Source organism: Haliotis asinina, chromosome 5 (genome assembly GCF_037392515.1).
Source record: "Haliotis asinina isolate JCU_RB_2024 chromosome 5, JCU_Hal_asi_v2, whole genome shotgun sequence".
Classification (NCBI taxonomy): domain Eukaryota; kingdom Metazoa; phylum Mollusca; class Gastropoda; order Lepetellida; family Haliotidae; genus Haliotis; species Haliotis asinina.
Window position 1 is genome coordinate 78,671,378 of NC_090284.1, and position 20,057 is coordinate 78,691,434.

The 20,057-nt window shown below is 44.5% G+C and overlaps 1 protein-coding gene across 1 annotated transcript; it reads right to left on the reverse strand.

Moving 5' to 3' along the window:
* Nucleotides 1–9,894: 9,894 nt before the first annotated feature.
* Nucleotides 9,895–19,729, reverse strand: LOC137284347 (ras-related protein Rap1-like). Its single transcript, XM_067816122.1, has 2 exons — nucleotides 19,694–19,729; nucleotides 9,895–12,242 (listed from the first exon to the last, which is right to left on the reverse strand). The coding sequence occupies exon 2, from the start codon at nucleotides 11,753–11,755 to the stop codon at nucleotides 11,033–11,035; it is 723 nt and encodes a 240-aa protein (XP_067672223.1). The 5' UTR covers nucleotides 11,756–12,242; nucleotides 19,694–19,729; the 3' UTR covers nucleotides 9,895–11,032.
* Nucleotides 19,730–20,057: the final 328 nt, after the last annotated feature.

Below are 20,057 nucleotides of genomic sequence, written 5' to 3' on the forward strand. Positions count from 1 at the left end.
CACACTCTTTATCTCTGACCTCGGCCATAGTAGCAAACCACACACTCTTTATCTCTGACCTCGGCCATGGTAGGAAACCACACACTCTCTATCTCTGACCTCGGCCATGGTAGGAAACCACACATTCTCTATCTCTGACCTTGGCCATGGTAGGAAACCACACACTCTTTATCTCTGACCTCGGCCATGGTAGGAAACCACACACTCTTTATCTCTGACCTCGGCCATGGTAGCAAACCACACACTCTTTATCTCTGACCTCGGCCATGGTAGGAAACCACACACTCTCTATCTCTGACCTCGGCCATAGTAGGAAACCACACATTCTCTATCTCTGACCTCGGCAATAGTAGGAAACCACACACTCTTTATCTCTGACCTCGGCCATAGTAGCAAACCACACACTCGTTATCTCTGATCTCGGCCATAGTAACAAACCACACACTCTCTATCTCTGACCTCGGCCATGGTAGGAAACCACACATTCTCTATCTCTGATCTCGGCCATGGTAGGAAACCACACACTCTTTATCTCTGACCTCGGCCATGGTAGGAAACCACACATTCTCTATCTCTGACCTCGGCCATAGTAGGAAACCACACATTCTCTATCTCTGACCTCGGCCATAGTAGGAAACCACACATTCTCTATCTCTGACCTCGGCCATGGTAGCAAACCACACATTCTCTATCTCTGACCTCGGCCATAGTAGGAAACCACACATTCTCTATCTCTGACCTCGGCCATGGTAGGAAACCACACATTCTCTATCTCTGACCTCGGCCATGGTAGCAAACCACACATTCTCTATCTCTGACCTCGGCCATGGTAGCAAACCACACACTCTTTATCTCTGACCTCGGCCATGGTAGCAAACCACACACTCTTTATCTCTGACCTCACCCATGGTAGGAAACCACACATTCTCTATCTCTGACCTCGGCCATGGTAGGAAACCACACATTCTCTATCTCTGACCTCGGCCATAGTAGGAAACCACACACTCTTTATCTCTGACCTCACCCATAGTAGCAAACCACACACTCTTTATCTCTGATCTCGGCCATAGTAACAAACCACACACTCTTTATCTCTGACCTCGGCCATGGTAGGAAACCACACATTCTCTATCTCTGACCTCGGCCATAGTAGGAAACCACACACTCTTTATCTCTGACCTCGGCCATAGTAGCAAACCACACACTCTTTATCTCTGATCTCGGCCATAGTAACAAACCACACATTCTCTATCTCTGACCTCGGCCATGGTAGGAAACCACACACTCTTTATCTCTGACCTCGGCCATGGTAGGAAACCACACACTCTTTATCTCTGACCTCGGCCATGGTAGCAAACCACACACTCTTTATCTCTGACCTCCGCCATGGTAGGAAACCACACACTCTCTATCTCTGACCTCGGCCATGGTAGGAAACCACACATTCTCTATCTCTGACCTCGGCCATGGTAGGAAACCACACACTCTTTATCTCTGACCTCGGCCATAGTAGCAAACCACACACTCTTTATCTCTGATCTCGGCCATAGTAACAAACCACACACTCTCTATCTCTGACCTCGGCCATGGTAGGAAACCACACATTCTCTATCTCTGATCTCGGCCATTGCAGGAAACCACACACTCTTTATCTCTGATCTCGGCCATGGTAGGAAACCACACATTCTCTATCTCTGACCTCGGCCATAGTAGGAAACCACACATTCTCTATCTCTGACCTCGGCCATGGTAGGAAACCACACATTCTCTATCTCTGACCTCGGCCATGGTAGCAAACCACACATTCTCTATCTCTGACCTCGGCCATAGTAGGAAACCACACATTCTCTATCTCTGACCTCGGCCATGGTAGGAAACCACACATTCTCTATCTCTGACCTCGGCCATGGTAGGAAACCACACATTCTCTATCTCTGACCTCGGCCATGGTAGCAAACCACACACTCTCTATCTCTGACCTCGGCCATAGTAGGAAACCATACACTCTGACCCTCCTTCCCAGCAGAAAACCGCAAGGTATCTACCTCTCACCTCGTTTCCAGAAATTAGTCATATAATTTCTACTTATGACCTCGTTACTGGCAGGAAACCATAAACTCTCTACCTCAGATCTCGGTCCTGGCAGGAAACCATAAACTCTATCTCTGACCTTGTTCCTACTACGTCACCATACACTCCCTACCTCCTACCTCGGTCCTGGCAGGAAACCACGAACTCTATACCTCTGATTTTGTTCCTAGTAAGAAACTATACACTCTCTACCTCTCATCTCGGTCCTGGCAGGAAACCATAAATTCTGTGACCTCGTTCCTAGTTGGAGGCAATAAACTCTCTACTACTATTCTCATTACTGTATTCCTGAAGGTAATATTCTTTCTACCTCTGTTTGGTTCCTAGAAGGAACTATCGTTTTGTCAGTGTCACACTCTCATCAATAAATACAAACAATTTTCTTGAAAATTTACTTGTATATTTATTTCGCGCAATCCAACATTGTTTCACGAAATATACAATCCTATATGAACATTAGTGCTATAATGGATAGTTAAATGGTGATTGCGCAAGCTGGAAATATAGCCTTCTATGTGCACTTAAGGAAAGTACTATTTCTAAATACGGCAAGTATCAGGTTTATAAACGGCAAGTAGCAACGTCACAGCAACGGCAAGTATCAACTGTACAAGTGGCAAATGAGAACGTCCACTGTTGCATAAAAACAAGAGGACACCGTACACAACATGATGAACATGATGAACAGCCTTTATAAGGAATGAATGGTTCAGTTACTGCCATTATATGCCAGGTCCACATCTACAGCCTCATCAGCATCTCTGTAACACGCACACACACACACACTCACACACACACTCACACACACACTCACACACACACACACACACACACACACACACACACACACACACACACACACACACACACACACACACTCCAGCTGATGAAGATATATCCACTGTATACAATCCAAAGCAATAACCTTTCTGTTGCAAAATGTATCATAATGTCAACATGAGAATATATTATCAAATGCAAATTGTTCCGTCGCTATTGACTCAAACATGTGTTTGATTACCACTAACAAGAGCGCCTAAACGCACCTCTTTACCACTTTGGACGAAAAACAACAAAGTGCACGTGTTGTACATGTAAGGGTACAATGCACGCGCATGTAAGTTATTTAACCACCCCACAGTGCCGAACAGATCGCACTTAACAATGTTAAGGTTATCTCCAGAAGACCGAGGGAAGGCCATCGGATTGCTGCAAATGGGCGCCACTACGGGTGACGTTGCAAGAACGTCGGCGTTATCAACAGACTAGCCAGACCTCAGACAGACCCAGGACAGGCAGGCCAAGGGTGACAACTGCACAAAAAGATCGCCATCTGATATTACTGCACCTGAGAAACCGCTTCTTAACGGTGACGTCATCAAAGGCAACAGTTCCCGGCCACCCAGTTAGTCGACGGACGCTAACAAAAAGAATAGGTGCCCCTGCAGCTGGTATCAGGGCCTACCGAACGTACCGAGCAACGCTGCTGACTGACAGACATTGTCATCTGAGGGTGCAGTGGGCGATAAGAGTTAGACGTTGGCAACTCCGTGACTGGCGTGAATTCTGTTTTCTGACGAAAGCAGGTTCTGTATATCTAGAGACGATGGAAAGTCTCGAGTAACTGGTATGCAGGAGAAGAGGTGAAAGGACAGCTGCTGCGTCCAGGAAGCAGAGCCATATGGTGAGGGACGCGTTATGGTATGGCTTGGCAATTGCGGGGACCAAAAGACAATTGGTGGCCATCAACTGTAATCTGACCGACCGGCGATACATTGATCAGGTTCTTCGACCTGCAGTTCTACCATTCCTTCAACAACAACGACAGGGGATATTGTCCCAACAGGACAACGCTCGATCGCACATTGCTGTAGGTGTGCAGAACTTATTTTTATGTCAGCAACATAAACGTCCTTCCACACTCTCCTGACATGTCGCCCACTGAACACTTGTGGGATCACCTCTATCAACAGATTCCACGGAGACAGAACCCACCAGTTACAGTTCAACATATAGTTCAAGCACGTGTCGAAAAATGGAGGCTGACCTCACCAGACGCCTCACAACTTCAATGAGAAGACACGTGTTTGCGTGTATTCAAACCAGAGGTGGACGTACTCGCTATTAGTGACTTCAAATCCCAGATTGCTGTGTGTCACGTTTGGACCGTCTGACGGTAAAATCTCTATTTTCACCCCACGTCGACCAAAATGTGTTTAATAAGTCAAAGTCTCTGTTAAAGCTGAAATGTTTGTACATGTGCCTATGTCATTGCCAACAAATTACAACATTCAAATTTCACTTTATTCTTATCGTTTTTCAAAGCTATCAAATTGTACCAGGGGAAGGTTTCTTTTGCCCCTTAGATTATACACATTGTACACATTCAGCTGATGCGTGGATGTATATACACTGTATACATTCAGCTTATGCGTGGAGGTATATAATCTGTATACATTCAGCTTATGTGTGGAGGTATATAATCTGTATACATTCAGCTTATGTGTGGAGGCATATACCCTGTATACATTTAGCTAAAGTATCGAGGTATATACTCTGTATACATTCAGCTGATGTATAGAAGCATATACTCTGTATACATACAGCTTATGTGTAGAGGCATAGACACTGTATACATTCAGCTGATGTATGGAGGTATATACAGTGCATACATCCAACTGATGTACGGAGACATGTACTCTCGTTATACAGTCACGGTATACAGACACTCGTCATGCAGACGTTCGGTATACAGACAAACGGTATACAGACACTCGGTAGAGAGACTCTCGTTATACAGACAAACGGTATACAGACACTCGGTAGAGAGACTCTCGCTATACAGACAAACGGTATACAGAAACTCGGTAGAGAGACGCTCGGTATACAGACACACGGTATACAGACACTCGGTAGAGAGACTCTCGTTATACAGACAAACGGTATACAGACACTCTTTAGAGAGACTCTCGTTATACAGTCACGGTATACAGACACCCGTAATACAGACGCTCGGTATACAGACACACGGTATACAGACACTCTTTAGAGAGACTCTCTGTTTTGAGACCTGTCGTCAGCAGGACAGAGTCTGCCTTCCAAACAAGCAGATATTAGGGATCTGCCCAAAATGCTTCACACATCATGGCCTGGTTTGACTGAATACGTCACGATTCGAACTAAATTGTTTGCATTGCCACAGGTCTCATGTCACAACAGGGTATGAGTCTAAATGCATATATCTTTTGTGAGGTAACCAGTAAGTCATCTTCACCTTTGTGACGATAGCTTTTAAAGCTTTACTCATATATCAAATGACTACATGCATAGACCTTTGGAAATTTCTGTTGTAAAACTATAGTTTATTTGGGAATGAACGCTGAAGTTGTCCACGCGTGTGTGTGGTTGTGAACGATCACTCTCCCTGGGCATGACAACATGCTGACTGGCTGAAGGGGGAAATACGGCACATGACTGGCAATATTAACGTACACGCGACCTCAGGCCACAGCATGCGACATCCCATTGCATAGGAAACAAGAAACAGAAACAGAAATAGATATGAGCCGAACATCCACCAGAAATGGCGTGCTGCAGTAATAGTTGGTCAAATACTCCACATGCCCATAGGCGCCCCACAACCTACTGACGGCGTACAGACACGCCAATTCATTTCCCAATTCATTTGTGACGGCTTACGAACACGTAACACATCACCAACACAATAGAGACCTATGATAGATACAGCTGACGACCTACAGACACGTGACAAACTCTCACACACAATAGTAACGACCTACAGCCCCGTGACGACCTACAGACACTTGACGAATTCCGAAACCCAACTTTGTGACGACTTAAAGAAAAGTTACAAACTCCTCAATTCAGTACAGTGACGAGCTGCTGTCACGTGAAGACTTACAAACAAGACTTACATACATCCCCAACCCAATACAGTGATGACCTACAATCCAGTGAAGACCTACAGATATGTGACGAATTCACAACCTAGTACAGTGACAGCCTACAGACACATGACGAACTCCCCATCCCAATACAGCGACAGCCTACAGACACATGACGAACTCCCCATCCCAATACAGTGACAGCCTACAGATACATGACGAACTCCCCATCCCAATACAGTGACAGCCTACAGATACATGACGAACTCCCCATCCCAATACAGTGACAGCCTACAGACACATGACGAACTCCCCATCGCAACACAGTGGCGGCCTTCAGATACCTAACGAGCTTCCCAACCCTATACAATGACGACCTAGAGCTCAGTGATGATCTGCAAGCACATGGCGAACTCCCTAACCCAATACAGTGACGACCTACAGCAGGTGACCAACTACCCAACCCATTAGTGAGGCTATCTAGCCCTCTGACGACCTACAACCACGTGACGAACTCCCCCAAGTGAACTAACAACCAAAACATTTTCATAAAAAATATTATAATAAAAGTATCTGACAGAACGTCTAGAGTCACAAAACGATAAACGAATAAAAAGATATCTATTTTTACTTCTTGCAAAATCAATCCATTCAACGTCAGGTGAGTGACATGTTTCTATTGGCAGAAAGGGCTTGGATCGAAACGTCTCATACTTAGACGGGGATCTAGAACAAGGAAACCAATGTGATAGACATGTGTCACGTGACATGATATTCCTTTTAACATCCTTAAACTATCCCTTGTCTGCCTATAGTTCCTCCGTCATCCTGATCAATATTGAAACAAAGGCGTCGGTCGGAATCAGGAGTGCCGCAGTCAATGAACGTCGATCATGTACATGGACTGGGGGATGGGGGGATGGGAGGATGGGGGGATATATCTTACAGTTTTAAAGACAAATACTAGTTAACGTGTGGGTCCACGTGTGCAACAAGAACAACTACAAAGTCGTCGCCAACACCACTACTTGAATACTACAACCTGACCGGCAGCGTTTTCATATACACATACAAATGGTCAATACAGCGTCCCTTGGCACATATCTAGCTGTGTAGCATCCTAATTACGATCAATTTTACCAACAGCCAGCAGCCTTGTGTTCACCTGCTGATTGCTGGAGCGTGAAGCCTGTGTTTGTTTTATGACACAGTACTTAGCGATATTCCAATGGTGGTTTGTAAATTAGGGGGCTAATGCAGTAACTGACACAATGTACCTAACCACACTACAAAGCTGGGAGACTGGTATATGAACGAGAGTTTGGCGCGGGTCTGGTGGAAGGGTTTGTGCGTGTGTGCGCGCCCGCGTGCAGTGTGTGGCCAGAATCACATTTCATGGGTCAAAAACAAATAGTAACTATACAAGTACGGCATCAGATATATCTGGACCCGTTAACACGCCCAACATCATACAGTCTCTATGTAGCTGAATCCGTCGACAAGCACAATATCATACAGTCTGTATGTAGCTGGACCCGTTAACACGTGCAACATCATACAGTCTAAATGTAGCTGGACCCGTTAACACGTCCAACATCATAGTCTAAATGTAGCTGGACCCGTTAACAAGTCCAACATCATACAGTCTAAATGTAGCTGGACCCGTTAACACGTCCAACATCATACAGTCTGTATGTAGCTGGACCCGTTAACATGTCCAACATCATCCAGTCTGTATGTAGCTGGACCCGTTAACACGCCCAACATCATACAGTCTGTATGTAGCTGGATCCGTTAACACGTCCAACATCATACAGTCTGTATGTAGCTGGACCCGTTAACATGTCCAACATCATACAGTCTGTATGTAGCTGGACCCGTTAACATGTCCAACACCATACAGTCTGTATGTAGCTGGACCCGTTAACATGTCCAACATCATCCAGTCTGTATGTAGCTGGACCCGTTAACATGTCCAACACCATACAGTCTGTATGTAGCTGGACCCGTTAACATGTCCAACATCATCCAGTCTGTATGTAGCTGGACCCGTTAACATGTCCAACATCATCCAGTCTGTATGTAGCTGGACCCGTTAACACGTCCAACATCATCCAGTCTGTATGTAGCTGGACCCGTTAACACGTCCAACATCATACAGTCTGTATGTAGCTGGACCCGTTAACACGTCCAACATCATCCAGTCTGTATGTAGCTGGACCCGTTAACAAGTCCAACATCATACAGTCTGTATGTAGCTGGACCGGTAACACGTCCAACATCATACAGTCTGTATGTAGCTGGACCCGGTAACAAGTCCAACATCATACAGTCTGTATGTAGCTGGACACGTTAACAAGTCCAACATCATACAGTCTGTATGTAGCTGGACCGGTAACACGTCCAACATCATACAGTCTGTATGTAGCTGGACCCGTTAACATGTCCAACATCATACAGTCTGTATGTAGCTGGACCCGTTAACACGTCCAACATCATACAGCCTGTATGTAGCTGGACCCGTTAACACGTCCAACATCATCCAGTCTGTATGTAGCTGGACCCGTTAACAAGTCCAACATCATACAGTCTGTATGTAGCTGGACCGGTAACACGTCCAACATCATACAGTCTGTATGTAGCTGGACCCGTTAACAAGTCCAACATCATACAGTCTGTATGTAGCTGGACCCGTTAACAAGTCCAACATCATCCAGTCTGTATGGTGCCTGTGCTTCATGAACGACTGGTGAAACGGGTGCCCTAGGACCGACTGCACTGAAAGCCAGAATTGGGATAGAAAATATTCTGGTAACAAATCTCACAACTAAAAGTCTAAACGTTGGCAGTAAACAAAAGTTTCCATAAGACATAATGAAGCTCTGTTATAACGAATGAGTGCGTGAGTAGAATTGTTCCATCGGCATAAGTTAGTATCAGGGTTATGCAACATTCACAACGGAGGCATGACGATCGGAAACTAGACGTGATATGACAGTCAGTCAAACTGATGTCGTTCCTATTTGGACAAGGAGACAGAGCTAAATGCATATAGTACAACTGCCGATACACGTGTCATTGTCCTAACGCAACTACAGACACACCCGTCACACAACTATAGACACATCTGTCATTGTTCTAACACACATATACACAGATCTGTCATTGTCCTAGCATAGCTATAGACACACATATCATTGTCCTAACACAGTAATAGGCACATCTGACACTGTCCTAACAGAACTATAGACACATCTATCATTGTCCTAACACAGATATAGACAGATATATCATTGTCCTAACACAGATATAGACAGATATATCATTGTCCTAACACAGATATAGACAGATATATCATTGTCCTAACACAGATATAGACAGATATATCATTGTCCTAACACAGATATATACACATCTATCATTATTCTAACTCTGATACAGACCTATCTGTCATTGTCCTAACACAACTACAGATGTATCTACCATTGTCCTAACAGACACAGACGTATATATCATTGTCCTAACACAACTACAGATAAATCTATCATTGCCCTAACACAGCTATAGCTATATCTATTATTGTCCTAACACAAATATAGACACATCTGGGCCCGATGTCTCGAAACAAACTTAAGTTTTAACTCAAATCTCAAACTGAGTTTGACAATTTGAAACAGCTGAATTTTTATCTCAACTGCATTTTTTAGACTAAAAAGGTCCAAACAACTAAAGAAATCTGTCCACCAAATTCAGATTGTCTACTATGTTTGAGTTGGATACAAATTTCCCTTCATTCTGGAAAATGCATGTTCCTGCATTTTCTCAATTTCGAGCAAAACCTTGAACTTAAGTCAAAACTCAGACTTAAGTTTGTTTCGAGAAATCGGGGCCTGTCTGGGTGTTTTGTATTAACTGGCCCTGTTGTATGTGTCAACGGGGTTCCGGGGTACAGTATGTATCCGTGTAATGTGCATAGTTCCTGCAGCCTATCCCGCTCTGTACATGGGCATGGATGCACATAACACACAGCAGACACGTGGCGCTTAATGTGATTTGACTGGACATTGTGAAATGATTGAGAAACTCAGTAAATAACCCTATTAAAAATAAGTCCGCACAAGCTTTGCAAAAAGCTCCTTTATCGACATTTTGTGATCCTGTGTATCCTGAAAGCTGTAGATCCTATCAAACGCTACATATCCTATGAAAGACGACGTAATGTCGGCATCATGTGCATAGAAATCCTCTACAGTGAGTGAGCTACTGTCAAGGCTGCCCGCCTGTTCAGGAAGCCAGTACCATCATCATGACTTAGTACTTAGAGGAATGGAGGACATGGCGGTAAATATCTTCACAGTACTGATTCATACGATAGGTGTCATACGAACACATTCGTATATTATATATATACACACTAAAGGCAACGCATAGTTGGTGTGCTACAAGGAAACTAATGAACAGAGTCATCACAGATAAAGGAGATCCGGTAATACCACGTCACTAAAAGAAACTAACTCACCAGTTAGAATTTCATTCGGAAATGCTCCGTGGAGCTTCTTTCCTGTTTCAGATAAACCGCCTCAACACCATGTCCTAGAACAGATGAAGGAGCTCCCAGCGCATGCATGCCGCAGCCATCGCCGAACACATACTGAACAGCTACCCCGCGGGGGGAGGTGATGGTTACCACTGAGGTGGTAGTGTTTCAAGACAATACTATCATTATCCTAACACTACTAGAGACATATCTGTCTGGGTTCCGCATTGTCTCTTCAATTCGGTGCGAAACTAGGAGCGTAACGACCAATACATCATACCAGCATAAGTTAACAAAGAATATATCCACTGAAAAACATTGAGCTTTTTTCTCTGTTACGCTTCTTGCGTCAACGCGTTTCTGTTGCTAAGGCTGGCTTGTGTCAAGTTCGTCAGACATTTACTCCAAAGTCCAGACGACAAACTTACCACGTACTGTTCTCGTCTCAACGCGAACTTGCGCACATCCAGCCTTCGCAACACACTGTTGTACCACCCCATCAGGAAATAGCACAGTCATTTTTGCCGTGGTGGCGCGGCGATCTTTTCATTCTGGGCTTGCTACCACGACGGATGAGACTTCGACTACGGTTGAACTTTTTAGCATCACTATCCCATTCTTCGGCCTTTTCCGTCTCAGTCTCGTCGAGGGAATTCGTACTCACCCGACGGTTGGCGATTGGCTCAAGATGCCGGTGTACTCCCCCTCGTGACTGATCAAGGAGAATTCGAAAAATATCAGATATACTTTCATCTTCCTTTGCAGAAACTTCAACAAAGCCCCCACAAAACCCTTCACTATAGATCCAGTTTAACGTGTCAAATTTCTCGATCTGTCTGTCGTTCTCCATATCGACCTTGTTACCCACAATAGCGATGGGGATCTCCTGGAAGTTCACTCGTTCCTCTTTGATCTGTTCCCATAGCTTCTTGAGCTCGTCAAACGATGCCTGACTCGTGATGGAGTACACAAGGATGAAACCATGTGCCGTAGTCATTGATAGCTTGCGCATGGCCGGGAAGGCAAAATTTCCAGCGGTATCCAAGAAGTCGACTTTGATGCTAGTTCCGTGAAGATCATACTCTCGGCAATAGAGGTCCTCTACCGTTTCCTTGTACTCCTCCGTAAATGTGTTAAAGAGGAATCTCTTCAGGATGGAGCTCTTCCCCACGCCACCAGCACCAAGCAGAACCACGCGATTCCGCTGTTCAGTGTCCGTCATCGTTTTGGGCCACTGCGCCAAACCTTGGAAACGCCTGTGAAAAGAGTGCACACAACGCTCTCAGTGGAACCTCTCAACACAGGGAAAAGCTGCGACAGAGTCAGGCACTCATGTAAACATACTCTACAGCATTATGGATCTAATGGCCCTTTACAGCTTTCTTTCAGTAAATATTGGAGTCGGTAGAATCGGGTGTGAAATCAACTTAGCAGTCCTATTGTTCAACACACTGCACGTTACTCACACTTCGCCATGTGCTAACAAGCCTGTTTAGTCACCAGCTGTGGACTGCCAGAGAAGGATAAGTTCAGGTAGCAGTACTTGTATTAGCACGTCTGTGTTACTTGTACACCCAGCACGAGATCGTGAGGAATATGCAATTATGATAAGTTCTCACAGCATGCTGACATTGAGTGGCATTTGTCTCTCATGCATGCCCATCTTCGTCACACAACGACCCTGCGGGGACAGCCCTCATCACCACCATCTGCAAGATAAATGACAAAATAGCGTTAGCTGTTCGACCGTCCTGTTAACTGGGAGCTGCTGACTGAATTACTAGTGGAGCCCCCGACTCGACGAGGTATAACCACTCCTCTTCCTTGAGCAAATTTAATTTGATTCAAGAGAAACCCAGAGATGTTAGTCAGATGAATACCTCCCAGGTCAGATTGTGATGAAGCACCTCGCGAGCAACTATTAACTCCTAAACACACCCCAAACCCAGGCAAACCCCCTACTCCTACACTAAGCTATCCGCATACTTCCCTAAACTACTTGCCTAAACCCATGCGTCCGTTTACTCTATCCCACACCTAGCATGGTCCACCAAAATCCCGAAAACCCCTTACAAACCACCCCCTCCGATCCATCCACATCCGATCCTACAAACAGCATGCACCCCCTCCAACACCCCCCCTCCTAGACCCTACACCCAAAACCCAACGCTCTCCCCAAATCTACACCCAGCACTCAACACCCTCCCTCATCCTACTCTCAGCGCCCAACACCCTCCCCAATCCTACAGCCAGCACACAACGCTCTCCCCAATCCTACACCCGGCTCCCAACACTCTCCCCGAATCTATACCCAGCACCCAACCCTCTCCCCGATCCTACACCCAGCACCCAACACTCTCCCCGATCCTACACCCAGCACCCAACACTCTCCCCGATCCTACACTCAACACTCAACACTCTTCCCGATCCTACACCCAGCGCTCAACACTCTCCCCGATCCTACACCCAACGCCCACCTCTCTCTCGGAATCTACACCCAGCACCTAGCACACTCCCGGTCATATACCCAGCGCTCCAGTCTCTTTCTCATATACCATACACCCCACACAGCGAGCCCAACGCAATCGACAAATAAGAACGAAAAGGGATTATAATTTCACCTGTGCTGTTAATTGCCGAACATGATTTTGTGGGTGTGATAGTGTGATAGCCTCCAGAGGGAGTTTAGTCGTTCTTTCTCTGCACATGGATGATTTCCAGCATAATCTGACTTATAGAGCCCAATCATTTCTCGTACATGCCTTCGGAATTATTCATGGAAAACCGCTGGTGGCTTGCGATATTTGAATTTACAACAACCTATTAAACTTATATATCTCAGTGAAAGCCAAAGAAATTCGAGTCGTGAGCTGAGGCCGAATGGTATTACAATATTGACCAGGCGGCTTGTGTGTCATATGATACAGATACGGCTGGACCAGCCTGGCATCTAAGCTGGCGCACTGACACTTGAAAAAAACCCACACTATTAAAGCCAGTTGTCAGAAGTGGTGCTTTTATATCGAGTCAAGGCATATCGACCAAGCCTCCACCGGCGGCCACCAGGATAAGTTTTCAGTGAACCCTCAGGTCTTTGTGCTCGGAAAAGAGTGGATGCGCTACATCTCCTTCAATCTTAATAGTAATGTTGTGGCAGGGGCTGGCTTGTGTCTGGGGGTGAGGTGTCTCTGATGTTTGGGGGTGAGGCGTGTCGAGTGTCTGGAGTTGGGGTCTTGTGTTTGGATGTGAGGTCTGAATACTGTATGGAGGTGAGTTGTGTCTCGAGTCATAATGTCAGGTGTGTCTGGTGTTTGGAGGTGAGGTGTACCTGGTGTCTGGCCGTGAAGTGTGTCTCCTGTCTGGAGGTGAGGTGCCTTTGGTGTCTAGGGTTGAGGTATGCTTTGTGTCTGCAGGTGAGGCATGACTAGTGTCTGAAAGTGAGGCATGACTTGGGTGTGGAGGTGAGGCGTGTCTAGTGTCTGGAGGTGAGGCGTGTCTTGTGTCTGGCCGAGAAGTGTGTCTCGTGTATTGAGGCGAGGCATGTCTTGTGTCTGGAGGTGAGGTGTGTATTGTGTCTGGAGGTGAGGCGCGTTTAATGTCTGGAGGTGAAGCGTGTCTTGTGTCTGGAGATGAGGTGTGTCTCATGTCTGGAGATGAGCCGTGTATTGTGTCTGGAGGTGATGTGTATATTGTGTCTGGAGGTGAGGTGTGTCTAGTGTCTGCAGATGAAGCGTGTCTCGGGTCTTGAGGTGAGGTATGTCAAGTGTCTGGAAGTAATGTGTGTCATGTGTCTAGACGTGAGATGTGTCTTGTGTCTTGAGGTGTGAGTAGTCACTGGAGGTGAGGCGTGTCTAGTGTCTTAAGGTGTGTTTTGTGAGTCTTGTGTGTGGAAGTGAGGCATGACTAGCGTGTTGAGGAGAGGCGTGTCTTGTGTCTGGAGGTGGGGTGTGTCTCGTGTCTGGAGGTGGGGTGTGTATTGTGTCTGGAGGTAGGGCGTGTCTCGTGTCTGGGGGTAGGGCGTGTCTCGTGTCTGGACATGAGGTGTGCATTGTGTCTGGAGTCGTGGTCTGTCTCGTGTCTTTAAGTAGGTGTGTCTTGTGTCTGGAGGTGAGGTGTGCCTCATGTCCGGAGGTGAGTTGTGAGTAGTTTCTGGAGGTGAGGCGTTTCTAGAGTCTTCAGGTGTGTTTCATGTATGAAGGTAAGGTGTGTGTAATGTCTGGCTATGAGGCAAGTCTGTGACTATTGGTGAGGCGTGTCTGTGCCTTTTGGTGAGGCGTGTCTGTGTCTATTGGTGAGACATGTCTGTGTCTATTGTTAAAGCATGTCTGTGTCTATTGGTGAAGCGTGTCTGTGTCTATTGGTCAAACGGGTATGTGTCTATTGGTGAAGTCTGTCTGTGTCTATTGGTGAAGCATGTCTGTGTCTGTTGGTGAGGCATGTCTGTGTCTATTGGTGAGGCATATCTATGTCTATTGATGAGGTGTGCCTGTGTCTATTGGTGAAGCGTGTCTGTGTCTACTAGTAAAGCGTGTCTGTGTCTATTGGTCAAACGGGTATGTGTCTATTGGTCAAGCGCGCCTGTGTCTATTGGTGATTCGTGTCTATGTCTATTGGTGAGACGTGTCTGTGTCTATTGGTGAGGCGTGTCTATGTCTATTGGTGAGACGTGTCTGTGTCTATTGGTGAGGCGTGTCTGTGTCTATTGGTGAGGCGTGTCTGTGTCTATTGGTGATTCGTGTCTGTGTCTATTGGTGAAGCGTGTCTGTGTCCGTTGGTGAGGCATGTCTGTGTCTATTGGTGAGGCGTGTCTGTGTCTATTTGTGAGACGTGTCTGTGTCTATTGGTGAAGCGTGTCTGTGTCTATTGGTGAAGCGTGTCTGTGTCTATTGGTGAAGCATGTCTGTGCCTTGTGGTGAGGTGTGAGTAGTGTCTGGGAGTGAGGTTTGTCTCGTGTTGGGAGTGTGATGCTTCCTTTTTCTTGAGGTCATGTGTGTGTCCTCTCTCTGGAGTTGAGGTAGGTACATGTATGGTGTTCCGTGGAATCATCCCTCATCTTTGGCAACACAAACAATTGACCACGGGAACTGTATCTGTATATATATCCCAGCATTGCTGCACTCTAGTCAATATACATCAAGCATAGACATTTAGTCACAACACGTTAGATGGCAAGATCTGACTGTATTTAGTTATCTGACTAAAATATCTTGACCTTACAACACTTACTGGTCACACTGTATTAGATACCTTGAGCTGAAAACACTAACTAATCAAACAATGTTAGATATCCTGACCTGACAATACTAACTAGTGACTCTGTGTCCTCACAACGTTATTCGATGTCGTGACCTCAGAACACTAACTGTTCACATTGTGGCAGATATCTTGACCTCCCAACACTAACTAGTCACACTAAGTTAGATATCCTGACCTGACAACTCTATCTAGTCAAATCCCCAGACTTCAAAACACATAGAAATCACTCTGTAAGACATCCTGTCCTGACAAACTAATTAGTCATCTTGGTTTAGATATCTTGACACTAAATAGTCAGACTGTGTTAGATATATTGACTAGACTATTCTAACAAGTTACAATGACTTCGATATCTTGACGTCACAACACTGACTAAACACTCTGTGTTAGATATCTTGACCTCATAACACTGGTTACACTGTGTTTGATATATTGACTAGACAACTCCAATTAGTCACACTGCGTCAGATGCATTGGCCTGATAACACTAAAACTATTAGATATCTATAGATAACACTATTAGATATCTTGATCTCACAACACTGACTAGTAACACTGCTTGATATCTTCATCTCACAACACTAACTAGTCACACTGTGTTAGATGTCTTGACTAGATAATCTTAACTAGTCACATCAACATAGTAAACCAACATTGCTCCGCTGATAAAGAACCAACATAAATATATAATGCTATAGAACCAACATTACTCTACTGATAGAAAACCAACACAAATACATACTGACCAACAGAACTCTACTGGTATAGAACCAACAGAATTATACTGATATAGAACCAACAGAACTCCACTGATATAGAACCAACAGAACTATACTGATATAGAACCATCATTACTCTACTGATATAGAACAAACATAACTCTGCTGATATCGAACTAACATTATAGATACTGATATAGAATCAGCATAACACTACCGATGTAGAACGAACATAGAAACAAAATTACTCTGCTGATATGAAACAGACATTCCTCTGCTGATATAGAACCAACGTAAATTTATACTGATATAGAACCACCGTTACTCTTCTGATATAAAACCAACAGAACTCTACTGATATAGAACCAACAGAACTCTACTGATATAGAACCAACAGAACTCTACTGATATAGAACCAACAGAAATATACACTGATATAGAACCAACAGAACTCTACTGATATAGAACCAACAGAACTCTACTGATATAGAACCAACAGAAATATACACTGATATAGAACCAACAGAACTCTACTGATATAGAACCAACATAACTCTACTGATATAAAACCAACATTACTCTACTGATATAGAACCAACATAACTCTACTGATATAGAACCAACAGAACTCTACTGATATAGAACCAACAGAAATATTCACTGATATAGAACCAACAGAACTCTACTGATATAGAACCAACAGAACTCTACTGATATAGAACCAACATAACCCTACTGATATAGAACCAACAGAAATATACACTGATATAGAACCAACAGAACTATACTGATATAGAACCAACAGAACTCTACTGATATAGAACCAACAGAACTCTACTGATATAGAACCAACAGAAATATTCACTGATATAGAACCAACAGAACTCTACTGATATAGAACCAACAGAACTCTACTGATATAGAACCAACATAACTCTACTGATATAGAACCAACAGAAATATACACTGATATAGAACCAACAGAACTCTACTGATATAGAACCAACAGAAATATACACTGATATAGAACCAACAGAACTCTACTGATATAGAACCAACAGAACTCTACTGATATAGAACCAACAGAACTCTACTGATATAGAACCAGCAGAACTCTACTGATATAGAACCAACAGAACTCTACTGATATAGAACCAACAGAACTCTACTGATATAGAACCAGCAGAACTCTACTGATATAGAACCAACAGAACTCTACTGATATAGAACCAACAGAACTCTACTGACGTAGACCGAACGTAATCATATTGATGCGAAACGAACATAACTAGACATGTTTGCCTTAAGGCAATGATATACTTATCACTTGATACTACTGTTGCAGGATCAGGGTATATAAACCAACATAGCTGCGTGTTGGTATATTCGGGGCAGTATGAAGTCGCCATCTCATGATCAAGTGTGTGTTTTTCCCTCTCTGATTATCACATCAAGCTGTTGCCAGTGTCAGATAATACCGCTCATATCCGTTCTGATGATGATTGTACACTGAAAAAGTATAGCAGATGTATGCTCTCGAGATCAGAATATTGCACGAAAGTTAGTTACAGCTGAAAATGTGAAAGGTTACTTCAAGACATTGGTTAGAGTGTCTCTGGGTTGTTATGTGGTACACTCGCAGTAAGACACTGGAACTGTTTACAGCCAAAATGTCGACCACACATTTGGGGACGGTAGATGTGGAAACTGTATCCACTGTTTCAGCTAACCAGCAGCTGACCTCATTCACACTGTGTACTTCTGAATATGCACCATTACCACAGCTGGAACCTGTGAGACAAATGCCAACTAAATGGCACCAACAGTTGGTGTGTGTCGTGCCCTGGACTTCTGCTAACTATTCTCAACTGGTATGCAGACACCGTTATGTTATGTTGACGACATGCATACAACGCCGACTGTATGGGGTTACTGGCATGTTGTGTTGAGGATACCAGGCACCGTTATGATATGTTAGATGTTTCTGGTACTATTATCTTGTGTTGAGGGTAACTAGTACCATTTTGTTGTTTTGAGGGCAGTGTTAAATTGTGTTGGGGTTGTCCATGTATCATTATGATGTCATGAGGGTGTCGGGGTACAATTATGTTGTGTTGAATGGTTTTGATACCATTATGCTGTTTTTAGAGTACCCAGTACCGTTATATCTGGTCACCTTTTTGTGTTGTGGAGGGTGTCCGGATTATGTGCTGTGGTTTTGTGGATGTCCGGGTACCTTGTTGTGGTGTTGAACTTGTCTGGGCAACTTTCGAGGTGTAGAGGGTGTTCGAATAATATGTTTTGGTGTTGACGGTGTCCGGGAACCTTGTTGTGGAATTGTGGGTGTCCGTGAACTGTGGTTTGGTGTTGAGAGTGTCTGGGTACCGTAGGCCATATTTGCTTGCACGCTGGTAAGATTTGTAAATGTAGACCGTCTGAATCAGTGTCGGAATTGTTCACCTGCTCTCTTCTAGTATGTTTCATTCCACAGCTTGTTGTCTTTACCTTGGTTGTAATGATTATGACAGGCTTATACATACTAAGCTTTGTTCAACACCTTGTGACGTTACAGGTTACTGGCCCGCTGAACTGCAGTATCATCAAGGTGTGAGGAATATAATACTACGTATTATCCACTACAATCTCAACTCATAGAAATCTGGCGACGGATGGATGCCAGAATGGACGCAACATTTAACAAACGCACTACATGCTGGCGCCAAGAACACAGGCAACAGTTAACACACGGCATGCTGGCGCCAAGAATACAGGCAAAATTTGACGCACAACATGCTGACGCCCAAAATACAATCATCATTTGACGCACAACATGCTGACGCCAAGAATACAAGCATTATTTGACGCACACCATGTTGACGTCAAGAATACAGGCAAAACTTACCACACATAATACTGACGCTAAGAATACAGGCAACCTTTAACAAACCCCAATAATACAAGCGACATTTAACGCACAACATGCTGACCACAAGAATACAATCAACGTGTTACACACCGCAGGCGGAACAAAGGTGGTAATGAGTAGAGTTTATGAACAGTTCATTACAACACAACAGGCTGAAGGTAACAGATGAACAATTCGTGTGTAGTAATTAATAGAATGATTGCCTGTAATCTAGTGGTGTTTAGAGAAATAGGAATAATTTACCATGCTTTCACCGTACCTGCGTCCAGCCCTGAACTATTGATGTTCACCACAGAAGCATCCAACAACACCAAGCAGCCCCCAGAATAACTGCCGGGGTGAGCTTATTAATCCTTAGTGTGTATTAGTACGTTAAGCCTCAGCTGTTTTTACTCCACCTCTTCGTAACATAGTCAGCTAACTGTATGACTGACGGACACAGACAATGCAGAACGGCAACATGTGCTTCCCCTCTCACACCGCACACACTCCCAACAATCAATACAACACAGCTATACAATTTATTAACCTCTCAGACTCATCTCTGGAGGTAGGCTCCCCTTCCCAAAAGCCTTGTGCACCGCTGAGCAGCATTGAAGGCCACTCATTGGTTTCTCACAGCA

What these genes read in the sequence shown, in the direction of transcription:
- LOC137284347 (XM_067816122.1), bottom strand. Translation starts at nt 11,755, where the DNA reads ATGACGGACACTGAACAGCGGAATCGCGTGGTTCTGCTTGGTGCTGGT.